Raw genomic sequence first — 22,578 nt, 5'->3', positions numbered from 1 at the left:
TAGCATGAGACTTTCCCCTGATGTTTACAACTGCTCTTTGGGAGATCAAACCTCTGAGCTGTCACCATTATCTAATCCAAGCTTATTGCTCTCTTAGCCTGGGTACCTGGGTATCTCTTCTAGGACGGATGGCATGTTTTGATTCAGGCTGCAGCTAAAAGAAGCCTATTCTACAGATGTTAAGAGACCTTTGCAATGTTAACTGGAAAGCAGCAGTGTAGCTTCACTTATCACTAACTTAAGTGATTAATAACTAACTTCTCATGGTGGGTGCAGCCAGTAGTTTGGGAGCAAGTTTATGCACTGATTTCTCCTGTCATGATCCAGCTGCAGAAACAAATACCCTGTAATTGTAGTAATATCTTCCTGGCAGATGTTAATTTGATGGTGCTTCAAGATAGCCTCTCTGTAGTCCCATTAATGAATTAAATTTATATGCCATACAGCATCTTTTGAATAGTAGTGTCTTAGGCCTTTTGCCGCTTTTTTGCAAGTAACCTGCACACCATGATCGCTTGAGCAGGTGACTTTGCTGCCTGTTCTGTTAATACTGCATTTCTCCGTTCAATACAAAAGGCTATGTTAAAGTAGCCATGTACAGTTATCCTTAAAATATACATCGGTATAACCAGAATTACAAAAACACTTTTAGTGTTCTCTGAATTATTTCTTTAACATCCCCATATGCTAAAGGCATTCAGGCTCCTTGCCAGAAGAAGTCCCCATCTAAGAATAATACTTTCAATGTGCCAGTCAGAGATGACTGGGTTCTGTTAAGTAGTGTGATAAATTTGTTGGGGTATGGGACACCCAAAAGTCCTTTTGTTTTTTTTGGGGGGGGGGGGGGTTGAGTTTTTTTTCCCCCTTGCCGCGCTTTTTTTTTTTTTTTTTTTTTTTTTAAAGCAAATGTCTGTGTGCCCAAGGAAGGGACAAATGTCAGAATTTCCAGAGGAGTTAGGAGTGCAGCAAGCTGGGTGAGAGGAAATTTCTGGGCGTGATGGGCCTGAGAGCAGTGCTAGGGGCCAGGAGGGGCAGAGAAACGGGCTCGTTCTGTGGCTCAGGTGTGGCAGAGAGGATGGGGGACAGCACGACACAGGGTATGTTTGATGCTCACCTTAAAGACTTGTTCTCTTGTATTTATAGGATCTGCAGCTAGAATATGGTCATGGTCCTCAGGGTGGCTACTTCTTGGGTGCAAATAAGTGAGTAAGCAATGGCATTTTCTGTCTTTAATTCAGTCACATCTCTTTTAATATAAAATCACAAGTATATGTTAAACACATTAGCTGAAACTGATGTGTTAAGCTTGTTTACATCAGTTGCAATTCCAAAATTACTATATATTTCTACTGTAATAGCAATGCCAATGATACAGAGTTACAGGACTTTTCAGTATTTGAGGATGTATTGACTATATTGCTGCAGCGCTGCTGTGAGCTTTCTCTCTAGAAGAGCCATTATCTCAGTCTGCTTCTTACCAAAATGCTTGTTATGGTAGGTCCCACAGAGCGCAATCTTATCCCACCTAGGAACTATAAGTGCTGCTCCTTGAAATTGCTTTATGAACCCCTTGTTCACATTGTAGGACACTAGAAACATTCACTTGTAGGTTCTTTAAAAAATAAAATGTACCTGTCTCAGAGACGTCCTTCAACTTCATGTTTGTAGGTGTCATAATTTTGATGTATTAATCATGTGAAATAGTTTTTCATGTTATAATGCCTTTCTACCCAACTTCTTAATTTAATTCCTAGCTAGGCACGTTGAAACTAGGGTGCCTAGCTTTGCATTGCTAAATTGCAAAAAATGGAGAAAACCTAAGCATAGAACATACTATTTGTAGACATCATATTTGGGGGAAATATGAATACTGATACCTTCAGAAATCCTGATGTTTCTGATCCCCATGTTACACCTGCTCTTCCTCCCTGCTTGGACTTTATCATCTTTACGCCACATTGAAATCTCTTTTTAGGCAAAGACACAAAAATGAAGTTAATGTTAGAAAAAATAACTGGGGAGGAAGGAATTTATTCCAATACTAATTCAATCCTCTTGTCAGTCTGACCTTTTTTTGGGGGGAGGTGATAGTAATTTTCCTGGATATTATGGCTTTGTTTTAAATTGAATCGAGTTAAATCAGTCCTTGGTTTACAGCACAAGGAACAAGGACCATTTCACTTAATAGCAATACATTAACAAATGCAGATTAAAGTGTGCAGATTAAAAAATGCACCAGCGTTTGTTCATATGTAGATAGTCAATATATGTTCTGAAAGCCAGCTAAAATGCTTTGGATTATTTACTGATAGAATCACAGGAGCATTTGCCCTGGCTTTTGATGATTAAGTTTGTGTGCAGCAATTAACTCTGTTCTTATTTCTTATTTAATGCTGAAGGAGTCTCTTAAAATCAGTTGAAGAAGAACTGCATCAGCGGTAATTCTGTTCTTTTTTTTCCTCTTGTGCGTTTCAGTCATTTGTGCATTGATTTCTTATGTGTGTCACAACAAGTTGTTGTTTGTCCCTCTACATGCCAAGAAGATATGGGAGAGGCTTAGTTGTCTGGATTGCAGCTGTGCTTTTAATAATAATAGTAATAATAATGATAAAAATCTAACAGACAATAAAACTCTAGAAGAGGTAGTAGCCCTTGAGCTCAGAATTTTTCACAGTAGCCAAAGTCTTTTTGATAAAATTCACTCAGCCATAGTACCTTGTTCCTTTCCTTAGGGGACATGTGGCACATTTAGAAGATGATGATGATGCAGACGATGATGCTAAACAGTAAGTCCCTCTTTTTTTTTTTTTCCCCAAGAAGAAAGTCTGATTCAAAATAAAATTTTGGTTGAATTGTGTCCTATCCATAACAGTTCAGGATTCTTTTTCTGTAGCCTTTTTAAAGGTACATATTTAAAGTAGTTTATAGATTACATTACCAGAATTTTGCTTATTCTGTGGATAAATTTGTGATAAGTTAGGGGGAAAAAATCTTGTTCCTCACTTGGTACGGTTTATATTCCAGTGTCCTCTCATCTTCTATTATTGAACAAAATCTTCGCATAGTTATATTGAGCCAGTAAATCGTCCAAGTCTAGTCTTGTTGTTGTTTTTAGAACTAATGACTGTATATTCAAAAAATCTCATTAAAAATTTTATGTAAAATATATTTGTAACCATCTTCTCAAGACATCTGAGTTTGTTCTGTCTGCACTTTCAGCCAGGTGGATGCTTGTGCAGGTCCTTGATTCTGGAACAGCGCTAGCTTGCATTCTGTTATCACAGAGGGAGCAAGCTTATGTGTTGGCAAAGACCCTGTAGATAAACAAGTCTTAAAGTAATTATGTTCATACTAAATTCCACTGGAATAAATGTCATTCTTGAGCTTTTCTGATTGACAGATGAGAGCTGAAACATTTTTAGTGAATCACACAGCCACCATGTGGAATTCTGCAGTCCTAAATAAATCCGGTGTAAAGATAGAGAGGAAAGGTGCTATTGAGACAGGATTCTTGTTTGCTTTCCTGTTAATGGATAATTTTGAAAGCTGTTGCTTCATACCAGAAACCTATAAAACAAGCATTATCCATTGCTGGATTGCTTACTTTTATACAGAGAACCAAATATCTCTGTAAAATTTTTCTTGCGTTATTTTACTGCTGTTCTCTTGTAACAAAGGCAGTGTTTTTTATTACTGTGTACTGAGCAGGAGGGACAGTCTTCTTCAAGAGGAGGGGTAAGGCTACTGATCTTTATAGCGTCTGATCTTAGTTAGGTGCCAGCACATGAAACTTGCATTGTTTAATGATCTCAAAATGCAAGCAGGCTTGCCATTTGACACAAGTGATAATTATAGAAGAAAAATAATTTTTAGTCATTTTTTTAGCAGGCTTTTTTCCCTTGCTAATTGCTTAAGAAATTTCTCATGTTTCATTATTAAGTGGTTGTTTAAAGACGTGCTCAATTACACAGCTCATCAATAAAATGAAACTCCCCTGTGTTATCTTTGAAGAGAAAAGTGTGATAATGTTACTCTTCGGTCTGTTCTCAGCATGTGGACCAAGCTGAGAACCTGCTTTGCTCATAGCTGTATAGATTTTGGTGCTAGTAATGGTAACTCAGGCTTCTCGTACAGTAGAATATAACAGTCCCCCAGAGCTCCTTACCACCAACTCCATTCTGATGGCCTTCATCGAAGATGCTCTGGACATCCGCACTGCTGTGCAAGCCAGCTCAGCTTGGTTTCTCTTCCATCTGTGCTAATCTCTAGCTGGTTTTTGTGTACAGCTGTGTCTCTCTGTTTCATTTTTGCTTAATGTTGCTTTTCCCCCTTCTTACTCTGTTTGCAGCCAGTATCATCTATTTCAGTCATGTTCCAGGAATTGGAACCTCTTGAAGTGCTTGCGCCGACTGCTTTGCTTTGAGGTCCTGGTTTCTCACCCAAGCTCCATTAAAACCTTCATGCAGCATTGGCTTCTTTAGGCGTTTCTGTTGCTGTCGTGTTTCTGTGGATTTTCTTTTTCAGGCTGAACGAGAGAGCGCATGAGAGCTTCCAGGAGATTTCAATTTGTCTGACCCTAAGGTCAATCACAGTTGGTGTTCCAGGAAAGTCCTGGGGTTTTTTGCTTCTTCCCGTGTTTCATCCTAAGTATTCTTGTCCTATGGAGAGGGCCTGAAATTTTCCTGTAAACATGGGATAAGCCTTGACAGCCTCAACTGTGAATCAGATAGATTCTGCATCCATGACTCTCCTCTTGGTATCAGCTTGAGCCCAAAGCTCTGCATCAGTATGTGGGACATGAACTCAGTCTCACATATCTCTCTGGAGCCCACTGAAGATTCAGGGCTTTTGTTTGATTTGTATTCTGTGCGATGGAGCTGCGATTGAAAACCACACGTGACATCAGTCATTTTTTCTCTCAGATCCAGAACTCAAACAAATGAAGCAGCTGTACCCTTGCCAGTCCAAATTGATGCCACTGCATGACTCTCAAACTGAGTGATTCATAGCAGCAGAGAACCCACACACTTCAGGGAATAATATAAAGTGTTTTCCGTCTTCTAATCATTTTGATTGTTTTGATACTTTTCTTTCTCTCATGTAGCAAAGCTGACGATGCTTGAGCTTCCTGGTTATGGAAGCTTTGAAATCAAAAATTATTGGGGTCACCGCTCTGCATCATCAACGGTGAAAAATTCCATATAAGCCTTGCTGCTTACACCAGGATGTGCAGTCCTTTGCACAAACATTTGTAACGTTTATGCCAAGTCCTTGGCATTTTTTTAACATGTGACTGCCCAGTAACATTGTGAGAAGCAAGGAAGGATGCGGAACAAAATAGGAATGGAGCTTGGACGCATGCAACTCTGAGGACTTATGCCTCGTTCTGCGTTGTGAAGGGAATGTAACTTCTGCCATCGTTGTGGTTGAAGCAAACATCACAGGGTAACCTGTTCTCCAAACTCCCCTTCCAGCTTCTCCAAAAGAAAAAAAAAAAAAAGGCAGCTGATAGGATGCCATGACAGAAACTCCTGAAAAGAATGAAGCAAACCAAACAGGTGGTTGATCTGTAAACAAACAAACATCTCACTTCTTGGATATTTTCCTAAAACTTTGGAGGAGCATAATTTAAAAATAAGCAAAATACTGTGCAAGAATGCCAAGTTTTCGCAGCTGTATTCCTGGTTTATTTAATGGAAACAGCTTTCTGTTCCAAAAGATGAGGAAACAGGACAGCACAAGACTCTGTAAAAACATTAGGAATTTAGGATTAAGAAAAACACAGCATATTCTTTAAAACACCAAACTGACAGAGGAAGAAAGCCCCTGATGCTTCAGCTTTCCTCTCTCGTGCAGACACCTTGTGCTCCAGAACCAAGCTGTTGAATGGTTCTCATGTTAAAAAGTTGTCTTTCTCAGCAGAGTTCTGTGGAAAAAAGGAAACTCCTGAAAGAAAGAAAGAAAGGAGAGAAGAAAATAAAACCAGACAGCAGACTAGCTGTACATTGCAGATGGATTTTGCTTTCCTGTGTGAAGTTATTTCAAAGAAGTCAATGGTGAATTTTTCAAGGAATGAATTTTGAAGGAATTTTCTGCACAAGTATGTGCATCTTTAGCAGATCAGCTCAAGACATTCATGCCTTCCAGGGGATGATCTGTGTCACTGGAGTTCTCCCTGCTAGTGTCTGTGGTATGCACGGCAGTGAGAAAACAGGATTTGAAAGTATTAATTACGCAGTTATTTGGACATAATAGTGCTGTTGACATGTTAATGGTGTTTACTTGTATAGCATTTATAAAATCCTGTATTCTCTCAAACACTGTGATATGAGGGTCAGAGAGAGAGACTGGATAACAACCTGTTTTGTTTCTTTTCTTTATAGTGCTACTATGAAACCTAAAGTGCCACCTCCTTTACCACCAAAGGTAAGTGTGGGGGGGGTTGTTTTCCCAGATAAAAGGGAACATACAGAAAGGCTTTAAATTTTTTTTTTAAATGACTTAAAAAAAAAAAAAAAAAGTATAAGTCTCTAAATGAAGGTGCCGCCAGTTCTCTTGGATTTTGTCACAGCCATGACTTGAAGACTTAAATCAAGTTGTAAGTCAATGGTATAACAAGGTGGGGTTTGACCCATATGTTTATGTAGATTTGCAATTAAAGGCTACAAAGTCTTGCACTGTACCATACTGACCAAAGTGAAAGTGCCATTTTCTGACAAATTGCCTTTCTGATACTTGGAAAGGAACAGAATTGGGTAGTTCCAAAATTTAGTGCCACAGAAGTAATTTAAAAAGAAGACCGCCAAATTAAGCATCTGCTTGCTAACTTCTGGTGGAAGAATGTGATCTTTAGATGTGTGCCTGGATCAGATTAGGTTTTGCATACTGCCACTTGAAGATTAATTGAATCTTCTTGCACTGAAGTTATCTTAATATGAGCAAAATTAAAAAGGGGGAAAAAAAAAATGCTAAATGTGGTGGTGGTGGTGGTGTTGTCTGATGGCTATCAGTTCCCCGGGCAAAAGCTGCAGGTTTGATTACTCTTCTTCCTGCACTAATGAATTTTGCATAACTGAGAAGGATTTTACAAGCAGCATTGGTGCAGCCACTGTCTAAACAATTTTGTCCTTTGTGATTAAAACCCCTATCCGGGATTCTCTCCTTTAAAATTCTGGCCATATCGTTAAATGTTCCTGAGTTTCTACTTAAACCTCTGGTTTGGTTATCCATAGTCATAAACTGTGACATGTCAGTGTGCACAGTTATTGTTTAATGCATGGTTTGAATATAATAATTCAATAAATTGTCAATGGAAGATCTGTCTTTATTGCTACGCATTTCTCCCTAGCATGATGGGGTTTTTGTTTGTTTGGGTTTTTTGTTTTGTTTGCATGGCAGAACACATCACTTTATAGGTGAAAATTCCCGGATCCAGATATTGCATTTGTGTTCTCATTGAGAACAACACAGATGCTTTGAATCTTTTTCATTCCGTAATTAGTATTACTATGTCTTTTTTTCAGCCTAAATCCATCTTTATCCCCCAAGAAACTCATTCTTCTGAAAATGATAATCAAGGGACAATCAAGAGATGCCCGACATCAGAGAGTCCAGCAAAATCTGCATCTCAGGTTCCACCCAGACCACCACCTCCTCGGTTACCTCCACAGAAATCTAATGTTTTAGGTAATAAGAGTGACACCAAGAAGTGTACAGGTATTTCTTAAATAATGTAGTGCAGTTTATTTCTACATCCTCACCTATGCACACATTAAAACATACTGCGGTAACTTTTCTGTAGTGGGCAAGTAGCAGAAAGTGCATGACAACTAAATTGCATGAAGACTGCACGCTTAAGCTCCACATGGGTGGAATTCCTCTTCCAGTGAAGCCATAAACAGGATTCCTGCTCATGTCGGTGGCAGCACAGTTGCTTTCCTAAGCAACAGGCTCATAATGTAATTTATCAAGATTGTCACAGGGAATAAAATAAGTTTTCTTGTATGTAAGTTCCAGGTTCTGCCCCGCTATGTCCACTGTTGTCATTTGAGTTCTGTAAATGTGTCAGGAATAGAGTTTGGCTTTCAGAGTTCCCTTTCATATGTAATGAACTGGGCAGGGTGGTATGGCAGGTAATTGTGCTTATTTACTGTTCACTCAGGCGGTTTCTTTGATGCTTATGTTAAGGTCTGATGCTTTGAGTGCTCTACTAGACTGGTTTGTTTTAAGCAAGTTTAGCATCTGACTCGTAATTGGTATCTTACTAATTTTTCCTTATTACTCCCTTACTACTGTGGTAGATGTATGACCTTGAAGTATGTAATATGCTTAAACATCCAGCACTAAGAAATGCCTTGATGCTATGTATAAAGAATTGATAACTGAATCGTTAGGTATCTCCAAGTTTCTCTTGAATTAGATGTATTAAATACATTATTCCTCATAACCATAACCATATCCCTTTCTCTGCCCACATCAGATTTGTTATACTAATTACCAAAAACCATGGAATGAGACTGAATGTGGCTTTATAGGTAGTTATATGTGCATGTGTAAGAATATGTATGCTTTAGAAATAAGTTATGCTATTGGACCATTTTCTGGCATCAATGGAAATGACATGATTTTGGCCCTTAAATTGTTTGTAGACTAGACTACCCTTCCGTCTGTAGGTAGAAGAAAGGAACACACTTTTGAAATGTCGATCTTTTTTTTTTAAGGTAATGGAGTCACTTCTGTACAGTTAAATGGTGAAAGAGAGGGATCACCACATCAACAGAATGAAGCTAGAGACACTAATTTTTCAAGGAAAGAGAAGAAAGAAATACTGGTAGGTATTTAAGTATTTAGGTATTATTTAAAAATGTCTCAACTGTTTTCAGTGTGCAAATGGAAAAGAGCAAGCAAAGTCTTTAGAAACAACGCTGGATGGCATCTCGTTTGCTTTGAGTCAAAGCACATTTTGACTAGATTGTCTAGTCATGGATTCTATAGTCTTAAGCTGAAGTTTGAATCAGTATTTAATTCTCATTAGAAACTGTAACTTAATCATGGGTATAGAAGGTTTACTGCTTGTATTCACATATTTGTGTGAAATGTAATGAGAGAGAGATGATGCAAGAGAGATGTATTTTACTGAGCAGATACTGTATAAGCAAATGAGGAAATTAAGGAATATGCTGCCACCTGATGGCTTGCTGGAGGATTTGGCTGGCCCTGGGAAAGGATCCGGATCAGGGCTGTTCCTGAATGAGTCCCTATTGTATCCCAGGTACAGGCATACAAGCTTCTTAGTGTCTAGAGGAAAAAAAAGATTGAGAAGTTGGATTCAGGAGGTTAGATATAAGTACTGTTTGCCTACCGGCCTCTGGAGCTCCGGGTTTCAGGGTTTAGGAGCTTGGGTGCGGTGTCAGACTTGAGCTACGTACGCTCAGGTGAAGTTGCACTCAAGCAGCGAATGCAGGGTTTTCCATTGTACGTAATGGGATCCAGCTGTGGGACTGAGGAAAGGGAATATTCCTGCTTCCCTCTAGCCCCCGTTCCTGCAGCCTTTCTGCGTCAGATTGAGAGATCATGCATCGTGACAGCTTTCTCCTCTCCCGAGGGAGTTTTTCCATCAAAGCAGCGTGACTTGCGTGATGGTCACCCCGTTACTGTGATGCAAAGGTGGAAGTGGGAATGTGGGACAGAAGAGAGTGGGAAGCCTGTGGTTAGATCAGCTTAAATGTAACCTGGAACTGTACCCGTCGGTGGCTCCTTCTAAGGATGATGTTGGACATGCAGCGCTCTTGAGGGAAGCGAAGAGGAAATAGGGCAGAAACATTGTGTGTTTTGTTTTGTTTTTAAGGAAGTGCCAGTAATATTGGCAATCCGTTAGAAAGTATGGTTTCCTGAACTACTTTGAACTTGGCCTTTGAAATTGTACATTTGAAATTTCCTGTGTACCTGTAACAAGCATTTCATCAGTCGTGTGTTTTTACTAGGAGAAAATGATATTCCTGGCATTGTTTTGTTTTTGTTTTTGTTTTTTTTAAATCCTACTGATACGGTAAAGTGAGTTTAGTGCTGAATGATAGAATTCAGGTCACTACTTGGATTATTGAGCAGCTGAACAATTGCAATATTGCTTAAACTTTGTATTGCTGCATATGGCATTCTGATTTCTTTCATGCATCTTCCTAATGTAAAAATGTGTAACAGATTGGGCAGAAATTCAGCTGGGGATATTAAGGAATCATAGCAGAGGCCTTAACCAGAGAAAATGATATGAGTAGGTTGTGGTGTGGGGACATTCGGGAGGGGTGGTCAGCAAACTTGTACGGAATTATGAAAGTGTTGGTTGGCAGGAAGGTCTCCAGCCTCAGCTTGTGCCCAAAATGGGGCTGTAGCCACCACCAGATCGGGTCAGCCGTGGCTTTCCGATGTGGTACGTGTGACGTCGAACACAGCGGGTGTCCCAGGAGGCGCTTAGTGCATTAGCATAGAAAGACACAGCGCGATTCTACTTACTGTCTAAAACATTTGCAAGGAGGATTTTGTAAACATTTCTGTAATGCAAAAAAAGTACTGGCTTTTCATTTTCTGCTGGTATAATTATAGTTATTTATTTACCAACTGCTTTTAACAGGAGTGTAAAAAGGGCGCGCGTGTGTGTTTTATTATTTTATTTTTTTCAATTTGTATTTTAGTTACGCAAGTGGGGGGAGAATATGTGCACATGGATGTATAAACATACTTTTTAACTTTTATTTTCTAGAAACCAATTAGTAATGGCCTTCCTCCCACACCTAAAGTACATGTGAGTATTACTGACTCATACCAATGCATTTTGCAGATAGAACATGTTTTTCTACTAAAGCTGAGAAAGGACATTTTTTGAATGTTTGTTGTTTGTTCAAAAAAAAAAGGGGGGGGAAATGTATAAAAGCCAGTATCTCTTACAGGTGTTAAGTTACAGGTACAATATTTCACAAGTTACCCTTGATTTTAAATTTGTTAAATGTGGCAGGAATAGAACATCACTGTTGGGACTGTTTGGTTTAAAATCACAAAATTCAGGAACCTTCCTCAGTTTTGTCACATTTTTGCAGTAAAAACATGCTTAGACTCTTAATTTAGGAGCTCCTAAAAAAGACTAATTCTGGCATGTTTGCTCAGAAAGGTTGTACAGACAAAGAAAATAACACTTAAAAAAAAAAATCCCATTTGCCAGCATATGTTGTCTGGATGAGATTATTTCTGCATGACATGAAGCTGTGCTCTTAACTGTATGGATTTGGGGGGGGGGGGGTTCTTTTTTTTTTTTTAATACTACTTTAAGTCAAAATAATCCTATTGGAAATGTCACAATTTAATTTTTCCTATGTAATTTTTTCATTGTTTTTAGAAAAACTTGTTTTTACTTTTACAGATGGGTGCTTGCTTTTCGAAGGTTTTCAATGGCTGTCCCTTAAAAATTCATTGTGCAACATCATGGATAAATCCAGATACAAGAGGTATTATATTATGTATATTTTACCCATTTTATCCTCCTGAAGTTTTCAAGAGTGTTTAGATGAGCAAGGCTATTCCTTTTAAAATAAATTTATTTGTATAGGCAGAAAGTCTTCCTTAATTGCAACACTGCTGTTTGAAGTTCAGTGGGTTTTCTAATTATATTAAGATATGAGGGGTGCAGTTTTCAGCTTTGATTAAAAAGAATAAATTACATATGAATAAAGGTAAGGAAACATTCTTTGGTTGAGATTCAAAACTCTCTCCACACTGTAGGTGATGCCAAACATGCCAATCCTAATTGATTTTTAAAAAATCTGACTTCCCAAGGCCCTACTTGAGATTTATTTGTCTCTATCATCTGTTTGATTTTTCTAAATCTTTGTGGTCATGCAGGCTTCTGGATCTCTTTTCATATAGGCATATGTTTCAGTGCTTTATTCAGTAGCCTGGTGAAAGGGATAACTGGTAACACTGTATGTGTAATGCCTGCAATTCCGCCTTTTGCTTATTGGCTGCATAGCTGGATGCTACTGAGCAAGTGAGCAAGAAAATGCTTAGGTGTTTTTAGAAGCTGAAATTATTAAAGCCAGTCTTTGCAGTTGATGTCTTCATGTGAGATGTCTGTCTCGTTTGTGTGTGCAAATGCAAATGAAGGTATTAATTAACTTCCATTGCAACTGTAAGAAAGAAGAGAGGAACAATGTTCCAGAAGTGAGGCACCCCCGAGATACCATGAAAACATTGCACTCCCTATTACTGTTCAAGCACTCCAGGAAATAGCTACGGATCTGTCAGACAATACAGGGAAATGTTTAAATTGGCTAATCTATATAAGTGGAAATTATTCACCTGAATTCTTGCTTACGGTTGTATCACTGCTCTCTTTGTTCAAACTGTTAGCCACAAACATAAGACTGATCTTTCCTAAGATCTTACAACGGCTCCATCCACAAATTTAAGCTTCCTTGGCAAGATTAATTTTCAGTGCTTTGAAACACAGTGACTATACATGTAACTGTTTTGAGTCAGTCTCTCTGTCTCCCTCTCTCTTTTTGTTTTGTTTGTGTGTGTAAAGGTTTGGTACAGAAGTTGCATACTCTTATAAAACACACCTTCCTTAAATCAGAATTTCTGGATTTATTTATGTTTACAGACCAGTACTTGATATTTGGTGCAGAAGAAGGTATTTACACACTGAACCTCAATGAACTTCATGAAACATCAATGGAGCAGGTATATTTCTGTTGTGAAGTTTTGGAAAAAATTACATCTTCGTCATTTTTTAGCCACTCAGATTAATGCTGTATATATTTTTTTAAAATCCTCTTTACTGCAGTTACATAGGCACTAGGTACACTGAGATTTACCTTAAATGTTTACTATGAGGGATACCTTTCAGTTGTGTGCAATGTTTAAGATTTTCGTAGGTTGAACCATGGTTAAGTAGGAGGTCTGCACATATTAATGTGTTGAACTTCAACGTAGTGCATTATCCAGCAGTTAAATGATTTGCTTAGTAGTATGGAATTTCCTTGATATATTTTGGGTAAAGGTTCCCATTTTCTTTAAAGCTGTGTTACAAGATAGAATATTTTACAGCAAACATATGTTACAGCTACAAAGTGAGGAGATCCTTTATTTGCTAGGTTCCATTCTTGTGGTCTTAAAAGCAGCTTTGAAGATGAGACTCAACTTATTGAATCCGAATTAAAATTCGGTCTTTGCAGAATCTCATAAATAGTAATTTTTTGGAGGGGAAAGTGGGGAGGGGGGAAATGCCAATTGCAGGCTTTTCTGTATAGCATCTTCTCTGGCTCTTCTATTAATCTCTAAGAGACTTGTTTTCTTTCCTGCCTTCTCCCTAACTTAGGGAGCTATGCATCTGCCATCAAGATGGAGGAAATTGCAAGGACAGCCTTCACACTGTAAGCTGGAGGCACTGGTGTTTGTTCATCTTCCAGGGTCCAGACTTTGTAGATCTGTCTGTTGTGTTGAGCAGGCGGCCTAGCTAGCTTGCACTGAGCTCCGTGTAATCCGTAATCAGCTACTGGTGCTTGAGTTCGCTAGCTTAAAGTTAGCTCAGGTACCTCTCTGCTACGCTGCAGTTGTAAAACATACCCTGAGAAACATCCCTAATACAATAATTTCTGTAGGCCAAGCACACCAACAGCAGTGTCTTAAAAATGGCGAGGAGAGTAGATATAATGAACCTCATGCTCTCGTATTTGTCCGTGTCTTCTCTAAGCACCGCGCTCTGCATGTGGTATCTGGTGAGGTTTTTGAGAGGTGTTGTAATAAGCACGCAGAGGCGAGAAGAGATGGAAGCACACTTAGCCAGCAGTGTGTGGAGCAGGGGGAGGGGTGCAGATGCCAGCAACCTGGGAGTTTAGAGTATTGCTGGTCTCTAATCCTCAAATCCAAACCCAGAGTCGCAGTACGGTGCCAGTCAAACCTGTAAACTGAATTTGGATGCAACCAGGCTGTTAGTTTATTGCTGTAGGTTTTTATAATGTGTTCTTAGGTTATAAGGCGACATCAGGAATAAAAGCGCTACGTGCCCCCTGTGCTGACCATTTATTACATGGCTATTTATAATTATAGTCAATTGGGCTTTAACTCATGTAGCACTTTCCAGTCCTGTGTTTCACTTCATTGTTTGCCCTCTAGGTCTGGTAAAATTCACTGTAAGAACAAAAGTTGTGTCCTTGGTTTTTTTTCCACTGCATTTCACTCTTCTGTTGGATGAAGCATAAATAATGCAAATTTCCAGGAGTTAGTACAGCTCTAAGGTTAATCTCTCAAGCTTTGGCGGAAAAATCTTTCACTTAATCTCCAGAGTTCTTCAAATCTTTCTAATATATCGGCAGTGAGGATGTGTTTTTTGTTGGGTTTTTTTTGTTTGTTTGTTTTGTTTGAAGCATAAGTAGTGTCCTGCTGGGTCAGACCAGTGAGTGGTCTGTCTGGCCCAATAGCCAGTTTCCAGCAGTGGCAGTGGGAGATGCCCATGAGCCCAGCCGCTATCTGCTGCCCATTCCCTTTGACTCCTCCAGTATCTACAGTCGTTGAATTAGGGATGTTGGAGGGTACGTCTCTGCCTATTCCCTTTTGTGTCTATTTATGGACCTGTTGTCCATGAAGATGTCTAATCCCTTTTTTAGCCTGTTGGTACTGTCCATCTCCACGACCTCTTGTGGCAGCAAGCTCCAGAAGTGTTGCAGGGGGGAAGTACTGTCCTTATCTATCTTTTTTTTTTCTTTCTTTTCTTTTTCTTTTTTCCCCCAAAGGATGTGCTACCAGTTTCAGCCCCCTCTTTCTCATAATTACAGGATTTAACAAATGACAGCTCTGCCTCAGTCATTTGCTGCCTCCCTTGGTCACTTAGGTGTAACGTGTAATTGTATGGAAGGTCCCTTCAAGTGCCAGTTTTAATTGTTTCAAGCGATTTGGAATACCATAGTGTTGAGAATGGCTGTAGTTTACTGAAGATGCTTTGTGTGCTGAGGTTTGTGGTTAAGCGTTTCTCCTGTGAAGGAGAAAGGTTGGTCATTAAAGTTTCTGGCAAAAGGTTGGATTGATCTTTATAATGACGTATTGTGGGCTAATTATAGTATACTGAGCACATGGATATAAAATGTTCAATTGTCTAAATGTTAATGTGTATGTAAAACAGTTTGTGTGCCTAAGATTTACTCTGAATTAACTCTGGAATCCAGGTAAATATTACGTGGCTTAAGCTAATTTCTGCTTAAAAAGGCAAGTCAGTATTAGTTTTGTTGTATTGTCTATGTAGATATTAATTGATCAGCTTAATGTAATCGTGTTTTGTGTATATAAAATTGAATTTATTTTTTTCCTTTATCAGCTGTTTCCTCGAAGGTGTACATGGTTATATGTCATGAATAATTGTTTGTTATCAATATCTGGTGAGTTACTCTGCTATCCTTAATCAGTAGTGCTGGAATACCTTTTGTTTTGTATTTGAAGTGTGTTTTTGTTTTCTAATTTCTAGGTAAAGCTTCTCAGCTTTATTCCCATAATTTACCAGGACTCTTTGATTATGCAAGGCAAATGCAAAAGTTACCTGTTGCTATTCCAGCACACAAACTCCCTGACAGAATACTTCCCAGGTAAATATACATTAATCAGATAGATCAGCTTGATTCGAAGAGTTCATGATATGCTTGTGAAGCTTTGGGAATCCCAAATAATTTGGAGCTAAATTGATAGATTGCCATGAATAATTCATACGATCATTAATCAGAGTGTAGACGCCTAAATTTACGTGAATCAAGATGTGAATATACTCTTACTAGAGAACCTGTTTTCCATATATTTTACCCTTCTTGTCAGGAAGTCTCTTGTCAGGTATAGCCTAGCATGGCAAGTCCTGGTTGTATTTGTTGTGAAACAAAATCTAGGATCAGTGTTGTACTCGTGATACTTCAAGCAGGTAGAAATGGTGATCTGACATTAGATAACTTGCCTGAACTCTGGGCACTGTGCTGCTATTTTTCCATTCTATCAGGAAAAAGAAAAAAAGGCAGAGGAAATCCATTTAAATGCAAGTAATCATGTAAGAAATAATGGGTGTTTTGGAGAGGTGAAACTAGTTTTCTCAAAAAGGGCCAAGATGAGTAAGACAGCCCTCATGGCAGAGGGATCGTGCTGATGGGTGATTTTGAAAGCTAGGAGTAGCAGAACTTGAACACGGATTTGACATTAATCATTGGCAAGTCATTTCTCTCAGGCCTGGGTAGAAGGGTAGACTTGATTAAAACAACATTGAGAGGTATTGTAATGGATTACTTATCCCCCTATGCCTACAACAGATTGTGCATGCAGTCCCACCGGACTTTATTTACTAGCAAGGGGCATACAAAATCCCAGAGACCGGGGGTGGTGCTGGCTGCCAAACAAGCCTGAGGAACCCGCTCAAATCTAAGATGAGGAAGCAGTAACGCTAACCTAGTTTGCAAAGCAACTTTTGATTCTTAAAGAGCATAGTGAATCACAGAATCCTTTCATATAACAGGTTTTTCGGTTAGGAAATTGGGTCATAGCAGACTTGATTCTCGACTACCTGTGGTTCTATTAACAGGCTATTAGCATTTAATTATCAGATCCAGGAAAGGCTTCTGTTTGGTCCTCTGCAAACTTAATGGTGCAAAGCTTGCCCAAAATTGTGTTTTCCCTAGAAGCTAAACTCTGATTATCTAAGAAAAGAGATAATTTATGCTTTGCATTGTTGTGTTCTGTGTGCCTGCACCACCTTTCTGTTCCTTTCTCTTCCAAACTAACTGTGGCTGAGTGACTTTGGCTTGATGACCATATCAGCAGTGGGCTGATAACCATAATTATCCCAAGGGCCCTGTGAGGAAAAGCTTCAGAGGACATTCAGCCTGGAATGATGCCGCGCCTAAGTTCCAGAGGGCTCAGGAAATTTCCTGTCTGGTCCTGTCGCGTCCCAAGAAAAATGCAGCGCAACCTGAATGTGCGAGTCACTCCAAGGCAGAGCACACTCATACAGATATTCCTGTTTGCTGTCTTTCCCCTTGGCTGTAAGGCATCAGAGTAGCATTAGTCAGGCAGACTACCAGAAGTATAAGTTGAAGTATGCAGATAGCATAATAACTTTTTTTCCTACCAGACCACAAAGCATGTTCTGCAGCAGGGTCCTGGATACCATGGTGCAGCATGAAAAATCCAAATAAACTAAAAATTAAGTTTTCTGAACAGAAAATGCAAAGCAAAATAGAATTCAAAGTAGTTATGTGAGGTTCAGTGTGTTCATCTGCAAAACGCTCTAAGCTTAACTTATGATACTTAGTAGACAAGCATTTAGCAGCAGAAAATAATTCTGTGATAAATCTCCTGTTCAGCTTCTTTCCCTCGAGCATCCTTGAGCAGTTCTTTTCATGCCTTTTGTGACTTCTTCAAGGCCAAGCTCTGTGACCAGTACTTAGTCTTCATACTGCTCAATCCTGCTGCTTTATCAGTCACTTCGGGACAACTTCATTTGAAATGCTATGCAAATATGTTCCTGGTTCATAACTTTGCCTGTAATGCTTGTCTCTGTTACTCCACTTATCTGCATCTTTGCCGCAGCATCAGCCCAAACGGTTATTTTTCCTGTCGAGGCTACTCCATACTGTCTGTTGTCTTTTACTCTGCAGAGAAATACTAATTCCCACTTCTGGCAGATTACACCATCTCCCCTGACGTATCTGCTAAACTTTCAAGCAGTTATTTTCAGGATTTCTCAGGGAGTGTCCCCTGCACATAAGAAGAGATCTTGCAAAGCTGCTTTTCTGTCTTCCTTCACACCTTTTCTTAAAACTCATGCTGTGCTGCCTATGAAAAAAAAACTTTGCAACACTCAAGCTGTTGGTTTGTGAAGACTGTGGCACAGCAAGCTATCGAGTATGACATCATTTCCCACATCCTTTGGGTCCGTGTGTCTTGTCTCGAGCTGTGATGTTCTTGGGGCAAGAATGGCCTTTGTTTTGTCTGTACAGCATCCAGAACAAGAAGATGCAACAAATTACAGCATTACAAAGGGTAATGATCATGGGAGTACCAGTAGACTATCCAGGCGTGTGTAATAAATACATATAATTAAATAGCAAGAGACAGTGGTAAATGATGCTTGAAAGCTAAGTGCCTTTTCCCTCCATTCCTGACCTTTAAATGCATTCATAAGGCTGCAGAATTTTGCAGCATCTCAGAGCTGACAGGGGGATCCCATGTATGTGCTGGCATGTCATTATACAAATAAATTATATTTTTAGTTTTTCGGGGCAGGGGGAGGGAATATAATTTTCCCACCAAAAACTTTCTGAAAAGCAATTTCATTCAGTTGTTTTAGTTGACCGATAATCCTGTATTTATATCTTGTAGGAAGTTTGCAGTGTCTACAAAAATTCCTGACACTAAGTGGTGTCAGAAGTGTTGTGTTGGTAAGTAAAGATCTGCAGAATAAATGCCAATAAGCAGTACAAATGGTAGCAGTATTAAGACTTCTGAGTCAGTTTCTGGAGGTACAAGAAGAAAAGGCTTTTCTGACATTATTGTGAAAATCTGCATCTCCAGGCAGAGAACTCCTTCAGATTAGTTCTTGCATTTAACCAGTGAAAACTTCCCCATTTCTCTCTTCATATTTAAAGACAATTCTCAGGAAATGCAGAGAAGCAGAACACATGTCAAATTTAAACCAACCTTTAGGAAAAACCTGATTTCCCCAAACAGATTGACTTAAAGAAGCAGCAGCAGCTGCAGTGTGCTTTCCAGCGCACAAGTTCAAATTATTAATATCAGATAATAAAAACAAGGAGTATTTTTAATTCTTTGCGGCAGTGTTGTCTCTGAAGCCTTTATAGTGTGTTCAGAGTGCCAGCTGCTGAAGAGTCACAGCTGCAATGTGTTAAAATGTGTTTGAAAAAGGGGATAGGAGCAGATAGTTTTAAAAAAAAAGAAAAAAAAACAGGAAAGGTACCTATGCATGATCTCTCAGAGGCAAGCTCTTGTCCCTGGAAATGTTTCACCTGGTGTTCCATAATCAAGTGTTTGTTGTGAGGAGTTGTATTATGCAGGAGATTTTCAGAGGCTCAGTGGTGAGTGAGCATCCATCTGTCATTTATCTTGATGAAAATCTCCCAGATACTGCTGAAACATCCTTTTTGTTTGTTACCACTTCTTTGTCCAGCTCACCTGTTAAAACTTGACTTTTTCTGGGATACAAATCCTTTAGGGTGCGGTAGGGTGTTAACAATATGTACTGTGTACATCCAGGCCTGGACTTAATAGTCAAGCTGTGAACGTTAATAGACTGATGAAAGGAAAAATCCTCGGCCTCTCGTGCCTGTGCAAGGATGGAAGCCAGCCGGGGAGTGGGGGGGAATCGGCGTAGATAGGACCTCTGGCTTTCTGACATGGAAGTTCATTTCAAAGTCCGTATGTTTTAAGGTCTCCACTTACAAAATGAGAAACCTGGTGGTACGTTCCTCCGTACTCTTATGGTTTCCGTACTAACTGGCCTGGAGCTGCACAAGCGTGCCATGGCACTTGGCATAGCTAATGGAGGGGGAGCTTGCTGTTCTGGCATTCAGAAATAGCTTAACCTAATAAGTCTGTAGTGCTTCTTGCATGATAGGCACTGAGGGAGAGTTTGTGATGGCAACACAGGCAGCTGCAAAAGACAGGCCTAAGGGGAGAGGTTAGATCCCCCGGCCCCCCTATACTGCCTTGCTTATGTGCAGCCTAACTCTCAACTCCTGGCAGCAGCATAAGTATCCCATGGCCTGGGAGAAGCTGCAGTGCCATAGGAGGCAGAGAAAGACCAGAACTTCTGGTCTTGTTTCTTCAGCTTACTGGTGTTGATAATTGTATGTTTTGTAGTTTCTACTGCTGTGTTCAGCCTTACTAAGGGTCACACCAAGCATTATTTCCTGCATTTTGCAGTTTGCTTGATGTTGAGCGAGAAAACAGATTCATGAAACTAAGCTTTGGTGTCTAAAGTGCCAGTGGCTTGCCAGTGGATTTCCCTGGGAATAGAATAGCATGAGCATATTTCATTTATGCAGATAGTATTGTGGTAGGCACTCGTTATCTGAATTGCATTGTTAATTCCCTAGCGGCCCAAGGCTGTTCTATTGCGCTTTAAAGTCGGATCTTTAGGCATAGCTGCACAAGGTGTAAAGTAACACTTGTTCATCTTATACAACAGGTATGCTGGCAGTGCTTAAGGAATGAAGTCTTGTCATTACTGTGTGGTCTGTAGAATTAAGGTTGTAAAATTGACTTTGGCATTTCTTGACTATTCAGTGCTCAACTTTGCAACTTGAGTGCTTTTTTTCAAGTTTCTACTTGAGCTCTGATAAACAGCAGAAGAAGAGCAGTTGAGTGGGAGCTGATGGTATCACTTTAAAATTGGCTTTCCTGCTGATCTGAACAAGTGGTCATCAGAAATACAGAGTATTTGGATTTCAGACCTGCAATGACAGTGCCTGAAAGGCAGCTGAGCAATTCCTAAATGACAGTGATTATTCAGTTCCTGCTGGAGAAGAGTCAGCGTCTCATAGAAAAAGCCATTCTTTAACAGCTTCTTGTGATAATTGGGAGATGGCTTAGGCAAGCCAACATCGTGGAGGGAGATACTTGAAGTGCATGCACAGACCTAGCTTGTAGACTATCTAGAGCAGTAAATCCCATCTACCAATTTAAAAAACAACACTAAACTTTAATATGGCTTATTTGGCACCAGCTACTGTTTATGTCCTGGGGAAGGGCAGCCACTATTTCAACGTGCTTGCTGCCACTGTAGTGTGGATGTTGACTTTTCAGCAGCCTCCTTTTATATAGGATTAGGATGGGGGTGGTTATTTTCCAAAATTGTATGGACTGTTAGTTGAAAATGGTTTAGAAGCTGTATTTGCTCAGCATACTAATGTACTTTACCTCTGCTTTTTTGGCAGTGAGGAATCCTTACACAGGTCACAAGTACCTTTGTGGAGCACTACAGTCTAGCATTGTTTTGTTAGAATGGGTTGAACCAATGCAAAAATTTATGCTAATCAAGGTAATATTACGATAAGGTGAAATACTCTTCTGCTGGTTTTCAGTTGTATTTATCTTGTGATTTGTTAAGAATTAGTATTAGCTAATTATTGTTTTAATTCTCTTGGCTTCTGTTAAATTACACTGAAAGTAGCTATTTAAACATCTGCAGCTACTATGACTTGATCAACCTGGAAGCAATGGCTTAGAGGCTTTATTGCTAGGGAGAGCAATGATGGGTATCGTACTCATCTGTGGGCAGCCACAAGGAAAGCACATGATTAAAGACAGATCCTGTCTATTTTAACCAAATTGGCATGAAGGCTCTATAATCTTCAACTCGGACATTCTGCATCTATCAGTTACTGTTATCTGAAGAAGTAAACTTAATGTTACAAAACGTACTGGATAAAACTTGCTATGCTGTTTAAATGTCTAATAGCAACTCGGACTAAACTTTTTACTTGTTCCTCTTCTAACATTTATTTTTGTTTCTTAATCCAGCACATAGATTTTCCTGTACCTTGTCCGCTGAGGTTGTTTGAAATGCTGGTAGTCCCCGAGCAGGAATTCCCTTTAGTTTGTGTTGGTGTCAGTAGAGGGAGAGACTTCAACCAAGTGGTGAAGTTTGAGACTGTCAACCCAAATTCTACCTCCTCATGGTTTACAGAAACAGGTTTGTGTGCTACTGTGATTGCATTCAGAAATGTTCCTTGCTCTTTTATTATAGCTGAAACACCAGAAAGTTACAGTTTCCTCTAAGGAAACTAATGGTCATATCATTAAGGCTAAGTGATCCTTATAAATTTGCAGTTTAAAGGGGCTATCTGATTGTACCTGTAGCACCTTCACTTTTTTTTTTTTTGAATGTTTCTACTGTTGCACTGATTTGACTTTTTAAGCTTTCGAGTATAACAGAGGACAGAATTGTGGTTCCTTGGCATTTCCATAAATCAAGTTGTACATGCCTCTCATCCACTGAGGTGTTCTGTGCTCTAGCCTGGCACCATGACTTTTATTTATTTAAGAGATTTTAATACAATTTCAGTCTGAGTAGTTTCTTTCAAAATCATTCTAGGTGTGGTTTGGCTCTGCTGCAATAAGCCAGTAAGGTTAAAAATGCTGTTATCAGCCTACTGCTAAGCAAGAGAGAGAGTATTTCTATTCTTCTGACGTTTGTGGAATGAAAAAAGAACTAGCAGGAAACTAAGCCCCTGTCCATCACTGGTCCGGGTGCTACTGAGTGAGGAAGACACCACCTAAGCAACAGTAGAAACTGTCTTAAGGAAGTGTGCTAAGAATTATGTTTCTAGATTTGCAGGGTTTCCTTTAAAACTAGCTACGGTAGTGAGTGGACCCCAGTCCTAGCTTGCAGGTTTAAAAGCAGTGAATAACTTAGCTATTACCAGGCACAGAGAAAATAATACAGAATTCCGTTGTTGATCCATGGTGAATTTGTAAGTAGTCCTGTACTGGCATATACATGTGCATGGATCCAGCTGACCGGATACTGTGGAACTCACTGAAAAG

At 39.5% G+C, this 22,578-nt stretch overlaps 1 protein-coding gene across 8 annotated transcripts in view; it reads left to right on the top strand.

Annotated features, from left to right (window-relative positions):
* Positions 1 to 22,578, top strand: part of MAP4K3 (mitogen-activated protein kinase kinase kinase kinase 3) — an 80,092-nt gene that overhangs the window by 46,412 nt on the left and 11,102 nt on the right. For 3 of the 8 annotated variants that reach the window (XR_010883659.1, XM_067292860.1, XM_067292855.1), the window contains 14 exons: positions 1,144 to 1,202; positions 2,400 to 2,438; positions 2,733 to 2,786; positions 6,384 to 6,426; positions 7,524 to 7,716; positions 8,721 to 8,830; positions 10,757 to 10,798; positions 11,411 to 11,495; positions 12,650 to 12,729; positions 15,359 to 15,419; positions 15,506 to 15,623; positions 18,394 to 18,452; positions 20,967 to 21,070; positions 21,553 to 21,724. Coding sequence is in view for 7 of the 8 variants with exons in the window: in XM_067292860.1 (XP_067148961.1) it covers positions 1,144 to 1,202; positions 2,400 to 2,438; positions 2,733 to 2,786; positions 6,384 to 6,426; positions 7,524 to 7,716; positions 8,721 to 8,830; positions 10,757 to 10,798; positions 11,411 to 11,495; positions 12,650 to 12,729; positions 15,359 to 15,419; positions 15,506 to 15,623; positions 18,394 to 18,452; positions 20,967 to 21,070; positions 21,553 to 21,724 (1,219 nt within the window). In the remaining variant the exon portion in view is untranslated. The remainder of the gene's footprint in view (positions 1 to 1,143; positions 1,203 to 2,399; positions 2,439 to 2,732; positions 2,787 to 6,383; positions 6,427 to 7,523; positions 7,717 to 8,720; positions 8,831 to 10,756; positions 10,799 to 11,410; positions 11,496 to 12,649; positions 12,730 to 15,358; positions 15,420 to 15,505; positions 15,624 to 18,393; positions 18,453 to 20,966; positions 21,071 to 21,552; positions 21,725 to 22,578) is intronic. The other 5 variants (XM_067292861.1, XM_067292857.1, XM_067292862.1 and 2 more) reach the window with 3 other exon arrangements.

This window comes from Apteryx mantelli, chromosome 3 (genome assembly GCF_036417845.1).
Source record: "Apteryx mantelli isolate bAptMan1 chromosome 3, bAptMan1.hap1, whole genome shotgun sequence".
NCBI classification, from domain to species: domain Eukaryota; kingdom Metazoa; phylum Chordata; class Aves; order Apterygiformes; family Apterygidae; genus Apteryx; species Apteryx mantelli.
The sequence above is the reverse complement of the archived record's forward strand: the minus strand, read 5'-3'. Positions and strand labels throughout refer to the sequence as shown.